The sequence below is a fragment of the Zalophus californianus genome, chromosome 13, assembly GCF_009762305.2.
Source record: "Zalophus californianus isolate mZalCal1 chromosome 13, mZalCal1.pri.v2, whole genome shotgun sequence".
Classification (NCBI taxonomy): domain Eukaryota; kingdom Metazoa; phylum Chordata; class Mammalia; order Carnivora; family Otariidae; genus Zalophus; species Zalophus californianus.
In genome coordinates, this window is record NC_045607.1 from 87,173,967 (window position 1) to 87,192,630 (window position 18,664).

Sequence of the window (18,664 nt, forward strand, 5' to 3'; positions counted from 1 at the left end):
CATGATCCGTCACTTCCTGGATTTCCCGTTACATCTTTATCTCCATTCTCCTCCAGCTTCCTGTCTGTAGCCCCAAGTCAGGATCCTGAATCTTGATCTTGTAGCACCTGCTGGGGCATATGTTACCGATCCTTGCTTCGGGACCATGCGACTCGTCCCCCCAGCTGCTCAAAGGTTGGCAATGGTGGCTCTCAGCTGGGTCTGGTCTTACCAAATGCCCTCAGCCCAGAGAGCCACCTGAGCCAAAGCCACAGCCCTTCCTGAGGGAGTGTACATAAAAAAAGTGTGGGATGTAAAGGCCTTTGCCTCGAGGTGGTTCAAGCCCGATGGGTAGCGTCAGCTTGGGGACTCCTGTGCAATTAGATGTGCACTTTATTGTGACCATGCTGCAGCTTAACGCCTCCTCTGCCCGGCACCATCCTGCGTCCATGGTTTCCCCACACATCAGGCTCCCAAGAGCCCCTGTGACAAAGTTTCTGCACGTAGCCCTCTGCAGCAGTCCGTTTCCTAGGGAGCCCGTTCTATGACAGATCTCACACATAAATAAGGGAATGAACAATGCCCACAGCACGAGGGACTGGGGAGAGCACCTCACCTACCACTGAGCCAGTCCCATCTGGCCAGGGCCCCCAGTACCCAGCAGTGAACACAGCCATCAGCCCGGCCGCCACATGCCAACAGAGTGAAGTCTGGCCACTCATGCCCTCTCCTTTCCATTTCTTCCCTCTGAGGCTTTCTGCAGGGATGGACATGCTCCCTCTCTGCACTGTCCAATTCCAGAACAATTAGTTCCTGTGGTTGCGGAGCCCTTGGAATGCAGCTAGTGTGACTAAGGAATTTAAGTTTTAAAAACTAATTTACATTGAAATATAAACAACCACAGGTGTGCCATGGCTCCCATTTCGAAGAGAGCAGCCCAGCCCTAGATCACGAACCCAGCAGCTCTAGAAGGGCAGTGTTACAATGGCTCTGATTCCACCTGCCTTTACGTCCACTGCCCCATCATCTAGAAATAGCTGGTCTGACTCCTTAAAAGTCATCCTCAGGAGGCATATGTAGGAATGATGTACCAGTAAAGTCTAATTATTAAGTGGCCCAATAATGATTATGGACATTGTTAAATCTCGGTACCAGAGAGCTTTGTTGTAAGTTCGAGTTGTTTAAAGCACATAAATCTATCCATGAATGCTTACCCTCATAGTCTTTTATTCTCCTGGCCCCCCGAAAAATTAGATGGAGAGCCATGACCTGTGTTCGTGTACAGTTTAAATGAAGGAATTACCCCCTTCCCTGATCAGATATGTGTATGCATTTGATTAATGCCTTTTTCTTTTCCATTTGGTCTGTAGGATCCCGGAGCTTCAGCTCTACGTTTCATACGTAAGAAAGGAAAAAGAGAGCAAGACAGAGCTGCCCTTTTGAGGTAGACAGGCTGGAAACCCATGGGAGACCTTTAGTCCTTCCCTGTTCCGTGGAAAAGGATGATCTCTTATTACTGACCCAGAAATGTCAGATGGGGCCCAGGGTGAGAGCACATGGCTGTACCTGGGCAAGTTCATGACCATCCTGCAAAAATGACTCCATGTACGTGCCCTCCAGACAAGGAGTCACTCACATCATCCTGTCGGCTGAGGGTCAGCCCTTACAAAATCAGTTTGAGCCACTGAAAACAACTGAAATTGAATTGACTGCAATTTGAAAATATTCTGTTTACTTAAAGCCCAGAAGCCTGGTGTGAGAAGAAGTATCCAGGCACAGGCGATGGTAGTTAAATTTGTTCATTTTTCTTTCTTGTTGCAATTTTATCTTTTCCGAGCAATTTAATGAAGACTCCAGAGGAAAGAATTAAATGTCTGCTGGTTCAATTACCAAATAATGAAAAGGTCGAAAGGAGCACCATGCACTGTGTGATGAGCTGCTATAAAAGCCTATTCTTAGAGGGAAAATCTTTTGTGGGCTGTTCACACTTGCATTTTGCCACCCACAAATTGTGCAGATGAGTGTCAGTGTAAGAAGCAGAAATCAAGAGCTGGTACGGGCCGCCCTGCACCAGGGTGAAAAGCTGGCCCACGGGAGTGTCTCATGATGCCCATGGCAGCAGCTGGAGGCACGGCAGAGGCCACAGTCTTCAACAGGAGGGACCGGGTTGGCATTAAATCCATCCTTTAAGAAGGTTCTAATCATGCTTGGCCCTGAATGCATTATAACTAGTCTGTCTTTAGGGCCACATGCAGGGAAGGTCTCGGGGGCCAAAGAGACCCGCCGTCAAGGATTTCAAGGATTCTGTGCAGTCCCCACAGCATTTGAAAAGCCACCCCTGCCTCCAACCTGCCCTACTATTCAAGAAAAGGAAGATTACGGAAACACAAAAATCCTCTACAGAAGCCAAAACCAAAGATAACATAAAACTATGGCTTTGGGGATTCATTAGAACAATGGTTTTAAAGCTTTAAAAAATCAAGTCTCGCTGGAAATGATATACAAGCAAAGAGGCAGCTCAGCATAGACTCTCTTCGCCTCAACACCCACAGTGACAGTCTCTCAGCTCATGCTGGGGCCTCTCCAAAACCTTTTGATCCATAACACTGAAAGACTCAATGGCCAAGTCATCGTACAGCGCCTTTTTCACCTTTAAATTAAGTTCTACTTTGGTTACATAAGAGAATAGCATCATTCCTAGGAAATACACACTGAAATGTTTAAGGACAAAAAGCTATGATGTATATCACTGGCCCAGAGATAAAAGTGTGTGTGTGGGCACCTGGGTGGCTCAGTCGGTTCAAGTGACTGACTTGATTGCGGCTCAGGTCATGATCTCAGGGTCGTGAGATCAAGCCCCGCATGGGGCTCTGTGCTGGGTGCAGAGCCTGATTAAGATTCTGTCTCTCTCCCTCTCCCCCTGCCCCTCCACCCCCTACTTGTGCATGTGCTCCCTCTCTAAAAAAAAAAAAAAAAGTGCATGTGTACATCCATCTCCCTCTCTTACCCACATAGCTGTAAACATTTACACACCTGTGTATACATATCTGTGTGGAGGAGATGAGAGAAAAGCAAGAGTCAATGATAAGGCACATGGGGTAAAATGGTGAACAACTGTGGAATCTAGGTAAACAGAATTTGGGTAGCCTTTGAAATATTCTTATTTTTACAACTTACCTATAAGTTTGAAATTATTCCAAGTTTCAAATTGTATAAAAAGTTTTAAATAGTTTTAAAAGTTTTTAAAATTTTAGGGGCGCGTGAGTGGCTCAGATGGTTAGGCGTCTGCCTTCAGCTCAGGTCACAATCCCAGGGTCCTGGGATCGAGCCCCGCATCAGTCTCCCTGCTCAGCGGGGAGCCTGCTTCTCCCCCTCCCTCTGCCTCTCCCCCGGCTCATGCTCTCTCTCTGTATCTCTGTGTCTCGAAGGAATAAATAAAAAAAAATCTTTAAAAAGTTTTAAAATTTTAAATTCTTATTCTTTTCTTCTCTTATGGATGAGCTTCTTGCTAGAGACCCTTATAATTATACAGCGGCTACACCCTGGGTAAAAGTGCCCACAAGGGCAGCCCCACTCTGTGAGGACAGCAATCCTGCTGATATGTCTAATCAGGGTGAGGATTCTCTTGGAGAAACCAGTCACACAGACGGTTCTGGAATGGCTCTTCCCATGGTGTGCTGATGATTACTGAGAGCTTATGCTGGGGCTGGAGACAGGATTATGGCTAGGAAATGTAAGGATGTCTCTAGCTAATTTCTTCCTGTTTTTCCTTCAAATACTATAACCATGGGTATTAGGTTTTCAAGGTTTTAAAAAGAACTGATATGTCTCGAATCACCTCAAAATATATGCAAAAAAAAAAAAAAACTGTATGAGAAAAAGAAGATCCCTGAATTATTTATGCCACTCTTTTTGTGGGGTGGTGTCTGATACAAGAGACAACAGGATCAATCTCTTATCAGAATAGAACCTCTCTGAAGATAGGTGTAGACCCTAATCAGTACTATTACTCTTAAACAGAATTGTGGGATGCAATTGAATGTAAGCATGATTAAATGAGCAGCACCTGAGACAAAGTTCTATGCTCACCCCCTTATCCTTAGGAATGCATTTTAAGAACTATGAAAATCTATGAGTGGGCACCTTTAACTATAGGGTTCTCTCCTCATAAGCTTATATTCTCTTCTCCTTTTCTAGAATTCCATACTTAAAGTCTACTAGGATCATAAAGAAAAAGAAAAGGTGAGGTATGAACTGTAAAAAGTTATTTTCCACACATAGAACCAAATAGGATTAATATCTAGAATATAGAAATCATTCGTACAAATGAATTAGAATTAGAAAAATAATTCAAAATAAAACTTGTCCAAAAATAAAAGACAAAAACAAAAAACTGAACAGGTATTCCATAGAAGAGAATGGCCAAAACACTCTGCAAAGATGCTCAAAGTCATTATTAAGTGGAAAATGCAAATTAAAACTGCAAACATCAAGTCATGTTGATATAAATACCAGATGGGCAAAAATTCCAAAGCCTGACAATACCAAGTGCTGACAGAATTGCAGAACAATGGCATTCTTGGTTACTACTGGACAGAGTGAAAACCAGAAGAGCCACTTTGGAAAACAAGTGAGCATTACAGAGCAGAGTTGAAGGTAGGCCTGACCTATGACCCAACAATTTTACTGATGGGTATATGTTGAGGAACTCTAACAAAGATGTAGTGGGGAGTGTTATGCAAGAATATTCCTAACAACACTTTTATAATGGAGGCCATCCAAAGTTTGCCAACAGAACAATGAGCCAACAACTTGAGGCATTTCATACAAGGGAACACACTCCAGCACTAAAGATAAAGAGACAACAGTTGTCTGCATCCACAAAATGATCATCGGGAACATAATGTGGGATGAAAAAAGCAAATTATAGAAGAATGCATACATTATGATTCTATTTATGGAAAGTTCATAAGGGATTTGTTTTTGGGGACAGAAATACATGTGGTAAAACTCTATAGAACAAGGGAATGACAAACAAAAATTCAAGATAGCGGTTACCTCTGTTTAGAGCAGAAAGGAAAAGCAATCAGGACAAGATACATGGACCTTTAATGGAAATGCTAATGGCCTATTTCTGAAGAGAGGTACAGGGCCCACGTTCATTGTATCACGATCCTTTACACTTACACATTTTACAAATATTCTTTTGCATGTATCTAATTTTCAATAAAAATTTTTAAGAACTTGTGAAGTAGCAAATGACCAAAAATATTTTATCCAACATTTGTCTGAAGGGAAAAAGCATATAACAACATGCCAGCCATTGGGCTCTTGCACTCTTCCTTTCCAAACATGCCACACTGGTCTACTTGTCTCCAGTCCCTCTTTGCTCACTCAATCCAAAGCCAACCAACACCCTGAGCTACTGCCGGTTGTCCGGGACTGGGAGAATATTATGCGATGTTCATCAGAAGGAACGGCCAAGCTTCGCTCTCTGTCATCCTACCCCTCATTAAAACTCAGGCCTCCTCCAACTGTGAATGACAAGCACATTACCCTGTTCATGCACGTGCACACATACATCCATTCTCTGCAGCTTGATTGTGTTATTATTATATACAAGTATTACTGAAAGTGATTGTTACCTGACTCTTGACTTGGACTTATTCTCTAATATTTGTATAAATTTCATAATGGTAATAGAGTGCTATATTAAAACAAAGCATCTCCCTATCCTCCAATCGGAGCCTCAAATCTGAAAAAGCTCCCTGAAACACAGACATCTTTCTATGTTCCAAATACAACCAGGTAGCAACAGCTCCTTAAGCCCAAAGTAAAATTTAAAGTGAGTGGTACAGCTATTGTCCACACAGCACTTAAGAACAAAATAAATCTACCTCCAGGGAAGTCTGACTCCTCACCTCAGTAGGTCATTAAAGATAAGAAAACATTCACCTCCCCCAGGCCCACCTGCTACCCTGTGGGTGGGGATGAAGAAAATTTTGCTCTATTTTCAGTATCATGAAATGTTTTAAAAACTGTTTTCCTATCAATGACTACAGTGAAGTCTGGCTTCTTGCAGCAGTAAAATCCCAACAGGGAAAAAAAAAAAAACAAAACAGACTGGTAAAAAAATTCTTCTAAATGACCTACCTGGAAGAGCCCATCACCCAGTCCCCTGAAGTTTACCGAAGACCTACTTAGTAGCCTCTGTAAAAATACAACCACTTACCTCAGCATATTGTGCTACTGAACTGGCTTCAACAGCATACACTCTCCTAGCTCCAGCCTGTACAGCAAAAAATGATAGTATTCCTGATCCGCAACCAACATCTAGAACAACCTGGAGGAGAAAGCAAAGACAAGAAAGGGTGAGAACACACGCAGGTGTCCTGGCCCCATGCCAGCTGTGAGCCTTGCCATCAGACTTAATTAAAGTACAAGCTTTGCTCTTTATAAGTGGTCTTACCTTGGCCAAGTTATGAATCTTTGTGAGACTCCTTCTTCTCAGATGTTTAACGGGGTTAACAATATCCACTTTTTAAGGTTTGCTATAGGGATTAACGAACATAAAATGTATATAAAGCACTTGGCACCTAATTGGTGTTTTTCAAATCATTGCTCTTATTATTATAGTTTCTTTGTACCATGGATTGCTTTTAGTATGTTTAGGGCCAAGAAAAGTAAAGTGTCATGAATGAGCTTGCTTATCAAATCTGTTAGCATGAATAAAATGAAAACTGTCACCAGTTTTTATATGTTTTGTATGTTTTATATATATAATTTTATTAAATAAATAAATATATTTTTTATTTATTCCGAAATAGCTGAAGATAAAGTCTTTAAAAATCCAGAAGTAAGGTATGTGCTTGTTTTTTATCCAGGCTCCTCCACAAAGTTGGGGAGGTTTATAAATGGAAGGTAGGAGGGTATTAACACAGTGGACACATGGAATCTACAGACACCTTTCTTCTTTTCTCTGTGTTCAGACCTGGGATTAAATCGAGAAAATCACCATTCACTTGTGCACTCACAAGCACAAGGGCGCAAGGTTTGGGCCGACACGCTAAGAGCAAGCAGTGGATGGCATGTATTGGATACCCTCCCCAAACACCGCCGAAGCCAAGGCCCAAATCTCAATCTGATCACCGAAATTTCAGGCTACAGAGTTCCTGCCACATCAATGACTTTGACTCTTAGCATCTTTCAGCACTAGCTTTGAGCAAGACATTTTGATTGGCTCCAAATGCTTACAATAAACATTTGAGTAAATAGCATTATTATGTCTACTTTGGAGATGACCAAATTCAAGTGCAGACTGACCAACCAGCCCAAGTTCACTTAGCAGCAGACAGGGGAGTTAGAACTTGAATCTGGGTATTTCTGCCTTCACCCAAGCTCATGTTCCATGAAACCATACACTGTTTACTTAAATTCATCTTTACAGATCTGACATTTTTAACACAATGGGACCAATAGGCGATGTTTGACAAGGAAACAAAGTATTACTTTTTGTAGGAAATTTAGAAAAGTTTTTTTTTTTTTTTTACTTAATAGCAGGAAAATTTTTCCAATAAAAAAATAGGAAATATCAAGATGGTGTGTGTGTGCGTGTCTGTGTGTTTTAACCATAGTACCACACTGTGCTGACACAGATATTGTGCTATTATTCTAACAGAGCATGCTGTTAGTGACGGGTTCACAGTGCTCACTTACATTAATTCTAGAACTGTGGCTGTATTCCATATGGTTTCCTAGGGTTTGGGTAATTAGGAGCATTACCAATTTAAAATGTCACCCAGGCTCTGGAATTTGCTGTCAGGCTGTCTATACTTTTAGAAATACCAACATTCCCTTCCCCTCATCCTCCCTTGGAAATACATCTTCACATGGGCCCCACTCCGTTCCAAGAACACCTATGACCGCTGTTTAGGGAATGAAGGCCATTAAGGTAGACGGTACAATCCACAGCACCCTGTCCCCCCCCCCCCAAAAAGATACACCAGATCCAAAAGAACCTTTTTGGAATCTTATTCAATAAAAATATAAAACTTTAGATTCCATGTTCAGTCCAAAATATGGATGGAAAATTAGGAAACAATGGAAATTGCACCTGCTTGCTCTGGTGACAGGTGCCCTAGAAATGTGTGAATGATGCTCTTTTTCTCTTTTATTAGGGTGCTTGAAGCACATCTTAGAACAGTGTTTTTCAGTTCTCTTGACCCTGCAGATTAAAACCAAAGCAATGTTTGCCACTAGGAGACAGAGGAGAGGGGTGATGGGGAGAAAGAGAAAAAGGTCAGAGATGGGAGGGAGCCTGATGTATGTGGTTCAACCTCTGTCAAACCAGTCCGTTTGGTAGAAGATGCTCTAATCGACCCAGACCATATCTGGAGAAGAGAAGAAAAATTACAAACTAAGGCAATTTTCCAAATACCTTATTTCAATACCTAATTTCAGGCCAAAATAACCTTATTCATTTGGTTACTTCAAAACGGAGCATAGGCCTTGGAAAAGCAGATAATGTCATCTGCTTTCCACTTGTGTATTTAAAAAATTAATAGAGGGATTTTCAGTCTGGGGCTGATAGGAGAGGGTGGGGAGTGAAAGGAACATTTTGCCTTGTCTACATAAGCCACGCGACATTGGGAAAAAAAGCTTTGGCGGGATTAGAATAAATTCTCTGGTGAAAAAAAAACAAAAAACAAAAACAAAGGCTGAAGCAAATATTTAGGCTCTAATGGAAATACACTATCCTTTCCAGTTGGGGTTTCCAAATCTGGGAGGAGAGAGGACGCTAACACAGGGTTTCTAAAGGATGTTCTCCTGACACTATTTGATCATCAAGCCTCCTTGGGATGGGAAGTACATAGTCTATCCCCATTTTATTGATAAGGTAACTGAGGCTTGGAGACACTGCTTCCAGCTCAAGGTAACATGGCTGGTAAGTAGCAGGGCCAGACAGTGCTCAGCCTCCACACCACTTTGGCCGCCTCTGTGTGTCAAAAGATGAGAGGAAAGGGTGTTCCGTGTAGAGATGAAAATCTGATCACATCACGCCCTAAGGAGACCCCACCAATGGTGCTACGCGGCTAAGGGGAAGGTCCCCGTCTCCTTGGGATGTTGTCCTTGGGCCTCACAAATGCAGCCCTGAGTGACTTTCCTGGCTCTTTTTCTGTAATTCTCCTCCTGTCCTCCCCAGCCCTCCTAGGCTCAGCAACTGCATGCCTCTCCCTGATTCTAGGCTCTCTCGTGTGCCATCCCTGCCACAGAGGCAGCTGACAGCCCCCCAGAGTTTCATGCTCTCTCAGAGTCCACATCTCCGTGTGGCCACAGGACCACTTCGGCCCAATGGAGTGTGAGGGGAAGTAATCAGGGTCCCTTCTGGGGGAGGGTGGCTGAAGGTACATTGTGCCTTCCCCACACTCTCGGCTCCTTATGAACTGGCACTGGAAACCAGCTCCTGGAGCCAAAAAGAGCCCAAACCCCTGGGTCACCCCTTTGGGAAGAGCCACTCAGAACACACTGGGCATGGCATGAGAAAGAAAGATTTTATTATGTTAGACCACTGAGATTAGAGACAGTTTGCTTTAGCAGTTGGCTTACTGCTGGGTGAAATCCCACATCTCATTTTTCTACCTGGGGAAGTGAAGACCAAGCCCAGAGATCACATCTTTGGGATGCTTTCTCTGACCTCCCCAGACAGTCAGTGTAGGCTGGGCTCTGTGTGCCCGGTACATAGCTCTCCAGGAGAGCTTACTACAGGATACTGCAAGTATTTCTTTACGTGTTTGCCTTCCCTGCTGGACCCATGAGCTCCCCAGAGACAAAAATCACATCATTTACCTCTCAGCCCCTAATACAAGAGGAAAACAAAAACCATTAATAAATATTTGTTAACTAAATGACTGAACGCAATGACTTAATAGGGCAGTCTCCTCATTCCAACATTGCCTTGAACTATCTCTGGAAAAGGCTTATCACTTTTTCCAGCCATCTCAACTCTGGGAGTGTTCCTGCATGAAAAGCTAGCAACCAAAGAGGCTAAGCCCAGGATGCCCTTGCCTTATTAAAGACATATCCTGAACTGTTTTACCCAACCTTACCTTCTGCTTCCTGGCCTATTTTTTTTTAATTTTTATTGTTATGTTAATCACCATACATTACATCATTACTTCTTGATGTAATGTTCCATGATTCATTGTTTGTGCGTAACACCCAGTGCTCCACGCAGAATGTGCCCTCTTTAATACCCATCACCAGGCTAACCCATCCACCCACCACCCACCCCTCTAGAACCCTCAGTTGTTTTTCAGAGTCCACCGTCTCTCATGCTTCATCTCCCCCTCCGATTTACTCCCCTTCATTCTTCCCCTCCTGCTATCTTCTTCTTTTTTTTCCCTTAACATATATTGCATTATTTGGTTCAGAGGTACAGATCCGTGATTCAAAAGTCTTGCACAATTCACAGCACTCACCATAGCACATACCCTCCCCAGTGTCTATCACCCAGCCACCCCATCCCTCCCACCCCCACCACTCCGGCAACCCTCAGTTTGTTTCCTGAGATTAAGAATTCCTCATATCAGTGAGGTCATATGATACATGTCTTTCTCTGATTGACTTATTTCGCTCAGCATAACACCTTCCAGTTCCATCCACCTCCTTGCAAATGGCAAGATCTCATTCCTTTTGATGGCTGCATAATATTCCATTGGGTATATATACCACTTCTTCTTTATCCATTCAACTGTCGATGGACATCTTGGCTCTTTCCACAGTTTGGCTATTGTGGACATTGCTGCTATAAACATCGGGGTGCACGTACCCCTTTGGATCCCTACATTTGTATCTTTGTGGTAAATACCCATCAGTGCAATGGCTGGATTGTAGGGTAGCTCTATTTTCAATTGTTTGAGGAACCTCCATACTGTTTTCCAGAGGGGTTGCACCAGCTTGCATTCCCACCAACAGTGTAGGAGGGTTCCCCTTTCTCCACATCCCCGCCAACATCTGTCGTTTCCTGACTTGTTAATTTTAGCCATTCTGACTGGTGTGAGGTGGTATCTCATGGAGGTTTTGATTTGGATTTCCCTGATGCCGAGCGATGTTGAGCACTTTTTCATGTGTCTGTTGGCCCTTTGGATGTCTTCTTTGGAAAAATGTCTGTTCATGTCTTCTGCCCATTTCACGATTGGATGATTTGTTCTTTGGGTGTTGACTTTGATAAGTTCTTTATAGATTTAGATACTAGCCCTTTATCTGATATGTCATTTGCAAATATTTTCTCCCATTCTGTCGGTTGTCTTTTGCGTTTGTGGACTGTTTCTTTTGCCATGCAAAAGCTTTTTATCTTGATGAAATCCCAATAGTTCATTTTTGCCCTTGCTTCCCTTGCCTTTGACGATGTTTCTAGGAAGAAGTTGCTGCGGCTGAGGTCGAAGAGGTAGCTGCCTGTGTTCTCCATTAGGATTTTGAAGGACTCCTGTCTCACATTTAGGTCTTTCAACCATTTGGAGTCTATTTTTGTGTGTGGTCTAAGGAAATGGTCCGGTTTCATTCTTCTGCAGGTGGCTGTCCAATTTTCCCAACACCATTTGTTGAAGAGACGATCTTCTTTCCATTGGACATTCTTTCCAGCTTTGTCAAAGACGAGTTGACCACAGAGTTGAGGGTCCATTTCTGGGCTCTCTATTCTGTTCCATAGATCTATCTGTCTGTTTTTGTGCCAGTATCATACTATCTTGATGACAGCTTTGTAATAGAGCTGGAAGTCCGGAATTGTGATGCCGCCAGCTTTGCTTTTCTTTTTCAACATTCCTCTGGCTATTCGGGGTCTCTTCTGGTTCCATACAAATTTTAGGATTATTTGTTCCATTTCTTTGAAAAAAGTGGATGGCATTTTGATGGGGATTGCATTGAATGTGTAGATTGCTCTAGATAGCACTGACATCTTCACAATGTTGGTTCTTCCAATCCATGAGCATGGAACGTTTTTCCATTTCTTTGTGTCTTCTTCAATTTCTTTCATGAGTATTTTATAGTTTTCTGAGTACAGATCCTTTGCCTCTTTGGTTAAATTTATTCCTAGGGATCTTATGGTTTTGGGTGCATTTGTAAATGGGATCGATTCCTTGATTTCTCTCTCTTCTGTCTTGTTGGTGTATAGGAATGCCACTGATTTCTGTGCATTGATTTTATATTCTGCCACTTTACTGAATTCCTGGAGGAGTTCTAGCAGTTTTGGGGTGGAGTTTTTTCGGTTTTCCACATAAAGTATCATATCATCTGCAAAGAGTGAGAGTTTGAATTCCTCTTTGCCGATTTGGATGCCTTTGATTTCTTTTTGCTGTCTGATTGCTGAGGCTAGGACTTCTAATACTATGTTGAATAGCAGTGGTGATAGTGGACATCCCTGCCACATTCCTGACCTTAGGGGAAAGGCTCTCAGCTTTTCCCCATTGAGAATGATATTCGCTGTAGGTTTTTCATAGATGGCTTTTATGATATTGAGGTATGTACCCTCTATCCCTACACTCTGAAGAGTTCTGATCAAGAAAGGATGCTGTACTTTGTCAAATGCTTTTTCTGCATCTATTGAGAGGATCATAGGATTCTTGTTCTTTCTTTTGTTAATATATTGTATCACGTTGATTGATTTGTGGATGTTGAACCAACCTTGCAGCCCAGGGATAAATCGCACTTGGTCATGGTGAATAATCCTTTTAATGTACTGTTGGATCCTTATTTGCTAGTATTTTGGTGAGAAATTTTGCATCCATGCTCATCAAGGATAGTGATCTGTAATTCTCCTTTTTGATGGAGTTTTTGTCTGGTTTTGGAATCAAGGTAATGGTGGCCTCATAAAATGAGTTTGGAAGTTTTCCTTCCATTTCTATTTTTTGGAACAGTTTCAGGAGAACAGGTATTAATTCTTCTTGAAATGTTTGGTAGAATTCCCCTGAGAAGCCATCTGGCCCTGGGCTTTTGTTTTTTGGGAGATTTTTGATGGCTGCTTCAATTTCCTTAGTGGTTATAGGTCTGTTTAGGTTTTCTATTTCTTCCTGGTTCAATTTTGGCAGTTGATACATCTCTAGGAATGCACCCATTTCTTCCAGGTTATCTAATTTGCTGGCATAGAGTTGCTCATAATATGTTCTTATAATTGTTTGTATTTCTTTGGTGCTGGTTATGATCTCTCCTCTTTCATTCATGATTTTGTTGATTTGGGTCATTTCTCTTTTCTTTTTGATCAGTCTGGCCAGGGGTTTTATCAATCTTGTTAATTCTTTCAAAGAACCAGCTCCTAGTTTCGTTGATCTGCTCTACTGTTCTTTTGGTTTCTAGTTCAATGATTTCTGCTCTGATCTTTATTATTTCTCTTCTCCTGCTGGGTTAGGGTTTATTTGCTGTTTTTTCTCTAGCTCCTTTGGGTGTAGGGTTAGGTTGTGTATTTGAGACCTTTCCTGTTTCTTGAGAAAGGCTTGTATTGCTATATACTTTCCTCTTAGGACTGCTTTTGCTGCATCCCAAAGATTTTGAAGAGTTGTGTTTTCATTTTCATTGGTTTCCATGATTTTTTTTAATTCTTCTTTAATTTCCTGGTTGACCCATTCATTGTTTAGTAGGATGCTCTTTAGCCTCCATGTATTTGAGTTCTTTCCGACTTTCCTCTTGTGATTGAGTTCTAGTTTCAAAGCATTGTGGTCTGAAAATATGCAGGGAATAATCCCAATCTTTTGGTACCAATTTAGACCTGATGTGACCTAGGATGTGATCTATTCTGGAGAATGTTCCATGGGCACTAGAGAAGAATGTGTATTCCGTTGCTTTGGGATGGAATGTTCTGAATATGTCTGTGAAGTCCATTTGGTCCAGTGTGTCATTTAAAGTCTTTATTTCCTTGTTGATCTTGTGCTTAGATGATCTGTCCATTTCAGTCAGAGAGGTGTTAAAGTCCCCCACTATTATTGTATTGTTGTCAATGTGTTTCTTGGCTTTTGTTATTAATTGCCTTGTATAATTGGCTGCTCCCTTGTTAGGGGGATAGATATTTACAATTGTTAGATCTTCTTGTTTGATAGACCCTTTAAGTAGGATACAGTGTCCTTCCTCATCTCTTATTACAGTCTTTGGCTTAAAATCTAATTTGTCTGATATAAGGATTGCCACCCCAGCTTTCTTTTGGTGTCCATTAGCATGGTAAATGGTTTTCCACCCCCTCACTTTCAATCTGGGGGTGTCTTTGGGTCTAAAATGAGTTTCTTGCAGACAGCATATCAATGGGTCTTGTTTTTTAATCCAATCTGATAGCCTGTGTCTTTTGATTGGGGCATTTAGCCCATTTACATTCAGGGTAACTATTGAAAGGTATGAATTTAGTGCCATTGTATTGCCTGTAAGGTGACTGTAAATGTATATTGTCTGTATTCCTTTCTGGTCTATGCTGCTTTTAGGCTCTTTCTTTGCTTAGAGGACCCCTTTCAATATTTCTTGTAGGGCTGGTTTTGTGTTTGCAAATTCCTTTAGTTTTTGTTTGTCTTGGAAGCTTTTTATCTCTCCTTCAATTTTCAATGACAGCCTAGCTGGATATAGTATTCTTGGCTGCATATTTTTCTCATTTAGTGCTCTGAAGATATCATGCCAGTCCTTTCTGGCCTGCCAGGTCTCTGTGGATAGGTCTGTTGCCAATCTAATGTTTCTACCATTATAGGTTACATATCTCTTCTCCCGAGCTGCTTTCAAGATTTTCTCTTTGTCTCAGAGACTCGTAAGTTTTACTATTAGATGTCGAGGTGTTGATCTATTTTTATTGGTTTTTGAGAGGGGTTCTCTGTGCCTCCTGGATTTTGATGCCTGTTTCCTTCCCCACATTAGGGAAGTTCTCTGGTATAATTTGCTCCAATATATCTTCTGCCTCTCTCTCTCTTTCTCCTTCTGGGATCCCAATTATTCTAATGTTGTTTCGTCTTATCATATTGCTTATCTCTTGAATTCTGCCCTCATGATCCAGTAGGTGTTTATCTCTCTTTTTCTCAGCTTCTTTATTTTCCATCATTTGGTCTTCTATATTGCTGATTCTCTCTTCTGCTTCATTTATCCTAGCAGTTAGCGCCCCCACTTTTTGCACCTCATCAATAGCCTTTTTGATTTCGATTTGGTTAGATTTTAGTTCTTTTATTTCCCCAGAAAGGGTGTCTCTAATAACTTCCATGCTTTTTCAAGCCCAGCTAGTATCTTTAAAATCATGATTCTGAACTCTAGGTCCGACATTGTACTAATGTCCGTATTGAGTAGGTCCCTGGTAGATGGTACTATCTCTTGTTCTTTTTGCTGAGGTGATGTTTTTCATCTTGTCATTTTGTCCAGAGGAGAATAGATGAATGAGAGAACAAAATGCTAACAGGTTAACAACGTCCCCAGCAAATATACTCTAAACAAATCAGAAAAGACCTGAAACCAGGGGAAAAGAAAGGGAAAGAAAGAAAAAAGAAAGAGGGAAAAAAAGAAAAAGAAAAAGATAAAAACAAACAAAAACATAACAAAACAAAACAAAAAAACAGAATATGATCAAATATGATCAGGCTAGTGCATAGATCAGTGCCACACACTAGGTTTTGGGTGTATTTTAGTCTGTTAGAAGAAAGTGCCTCCTAAAATTTTAAAGAAAAAAAGACTTATATATGTACAAAATAAGGGTTGATACAATGAAGGGATGGAAGATGACTGTAAAGATGAAAATTATAAAAGATTTTATAAAAGGAATTCATAAGATAAGAAGTTGTTTGAAAAAAGAAAGAAGATTTAAAAAAAAGAAAAAAAAGGGAGAGAATGTGATCAGGCAGGAGACTAGAACAAAGCCATACATTAGTGATTTAGGGTATATTTGATCTGTTAGAAGAAACTGTATCTCAAAATTTTAAAGAGAGAACAACTTATATATATATGCCAAAAATAAGGGTATCTACTATGAGGGGATAGAATGTGGCTCTAAAAATGAAAAGTAAAAAAAGTTTTTTTCAAAAAGGGATTGATAAGATGTTGGTTGAAAAAGGGAAAAAGAAAAATTAAAAAACAGTTAAAAAATTAACTTTGAAAAACTAATGAATCATGGTAAAAAAGCCATGGATTCTATGTGCAGTATTCCCCTAGCGCTGGAGTTCTCCCGTTCTCCTTGATCGGTAAACTTGGTCTTGGCTTGCTGGCTGTTCGTGCTGATCTTCTGGGGGAGGGGCCTGTTGCTCTGGTTTCCAAATGTCTTTGCCGGAGGCGGAATTGCCCCGCCCTTGTCGGTCCGGGCTAAGCAAGCTGCTCGGGTTTGCTCTCGGGAGCTTTTGTTCCCTGCAAGCTCTCGGTACAGCTTTGGAGGACCAGGGTGAAAATGGTGGCCTCCCAATCTCCACCCAGAGGAGCTGAGAACTCGGGGCCCCGCTCCTCAGTGCGCCCCCAGAGAAAAGCAGTCACTCCCGTGTCCCCGGTCTCCGGCCGCACTCCGCGCTCACCCGGCCTGTGACCGAGCGTTTCTATCTCTGGCACCCGACCCCGTGTGGAGTCTCCAAACCCAGCAGATCCCTGCGGTGCGCTCCCGCGCCGCTCCCCCCGGGGGAGGAAGGGGAGTCTCCCCGGCTCTGCTGCTTGTTGGGTCCCTGCTGGAGGAGCAGTGGCCCGACTGGGCCGCGGATCACAGTTTATGGCCACCCCGAGCTGAGAGCCCGCGCCTCGGCTCCGTCTCTGCAGCCGGCTTCCCCGCTCCGATCCCTGGGAGCTCTGCCGCACTCAGGCACCCCCAGTCTTTCTGTGACCCCGAGGGTCCTGAGACCACACTGTCCCGTGAGGGTTCCACCCCCCGCTTAGCCACTGCAGCGACGTCCCTCAGCGAATCCGGCTTCTAAAATTTCCGATTTTGTGCTCCGGGGCTCTAGCACTTGCCAGAAGCGGCCGACGGAGGCCCCCTCCCCCGCCGTCTATCCTCCCGAATATCGCCTCGGATTCACTTCTCCGCACGTCCCACCTTCCAGTAAGTGGTCGCTTTTCTGTTCAGAGAGTTGTTTCTATTCTTCTCTTCGATCTCCTGTTGAGTTCGTAGGTGTTCAGAATGGTCTGATCCCTGTTCAGCTGAATTCCTGAGACCAGACGAAATCCAGGTCTCCTCCTCCTCCTCCTGGCCTATTTCTTATTTCTTGGCCTCCAAGCCACCTCACAGACTTGACGTTTATACGGTTTCTCGTCATGATCTCTGTCCTTCCTCCTTGACTTTGATCCCAACATGTCCCTTGGGTCACTCTTGTGACCATCTGTGGCAGACTTCATGGAAGGTTCCATGTTCCTTTCTGCCCCAGGACCTTAGTACATGCTGCTCCCGTTGTGTGGGGGTGCTCCCCCCTGCACACTCTATCATATCAGTTTATGGCAAATTTTTTTTTACCTACTCAGTGCTAATTGTGCTGGCTCTTTTCTATTTGCTTCTCTAGATCTGTGCTCCACTCTCCTCCACCTGCTCTTTGTCAGGAGGCTAACCTATGTGGACTGCACCAATGGCTTCCTTGCCATTGGACTCCAGGTGGAAGCAGTCAAGAGAAAGGACAACAGGAAGTCAAAGTGAGGACAGTGAGGTCAGGTGACTTATTCTCCTGGTCCTCCTTCCTCGGTCTCCATGGATCAGATGTCCCCGCTACCCAAAGCCGCAGTTTCTACTGGGCTTCCATCTTTACAGCTATGACCATCCTGTCCAGTCTCCACTCTTGCTAGTGCCAGGCTGCTTTACTTCCCTATGCTGGTTCCCTTAACTGTGCCCATATCTTGGTATACAGTCCCGTTATTTAACTCTCCTAAAGCATTGTGTCAGGTGTACCATCTCTCTCCGGCAGAGTCCTTGGCTGATATACCAACTCATCCTTCAGATTCCAAATAGCTCTCCATGAGAGAAGACATCCCTACTCTTTGCTCCCCTCCCAAGCGAAGTAAAGTCCTCCTCTTGTATGCTCTCTTATCATCACCTCCTCATGCCCTTCCTTTATAACACTCATCACAGTTATAGTTTTCTATCCAATGAGTGGTTATTTGATTAATGTCTGCTCCCCTGGACTGTAAGGTTGATTAAGGGAGAGGCTTCCATCTGCTTCTCACCCACCACTGAATCCCTGATAATAGCACAGGGTCTGGCACATAGTAGAGACACTCACTAAATCTCTGTTGAACAAACTGAATACATAAAAATGTGTCTCACTACCACAGATTGGGAACCAATCCATTACCCAGAAAATACTACCTCCTGAAAAAGCACCTTCTACCAGCATAACACATCCTCTCCAATCTAGTGATCCTAAGCATCCTTCAAAGGATGATTTTTTTTTATATTGTCATATTATCATTACACTATGATCCAGTTGGCTCTTGTATACAAGTGCTCCTCTGGAGAGAGAATACATCCTCAGCTGCCCCTGATACACAGGCAGTAACTGAAGACATGGCTAATTTGGGGCTTACATGGGGGAGCATAAGAAAATGGTATGAAATCCTGCCAGAACGAATAGGGAAAAGTCAACAATTGGTCCATGTAATAGTGGCCAAAAATTCTGAGACTTTATTTGTAAATAAAGTAAGTTTAAAAAATATTAAAAAGATAGGGTCATCCTTTTGCTTATATAGATGATTTTAATTACATGCTTTAGTGGTTTTCCTGGGC

At 42.6% G+C, this 18,664-nt stretch overlaps 1 protein-coding gene across 1 annotated transcript in view; it reads right to left on the reverse strand.

The window, feature by feature from the left end:
- The window catches only part of LOC113934838 (histone-arginine methyltransferase CARM1-like), a 183,107-nt gene that overhangs the window by 75,601 nt on the left and 88,842 nt on the right, over nt 1-18,664 (reverse strand). Inside the window, exon 5 of the mRNA XM_027616399.1 lies at nt 6,212-6,322. Coding sequence (XP_027472200.1) covers nt 6,212-6,322 — 111 coding nt within the window. The remainder of the gene's footprint in view (nt 1-6,211; nt 6,323-18,664) is intronic.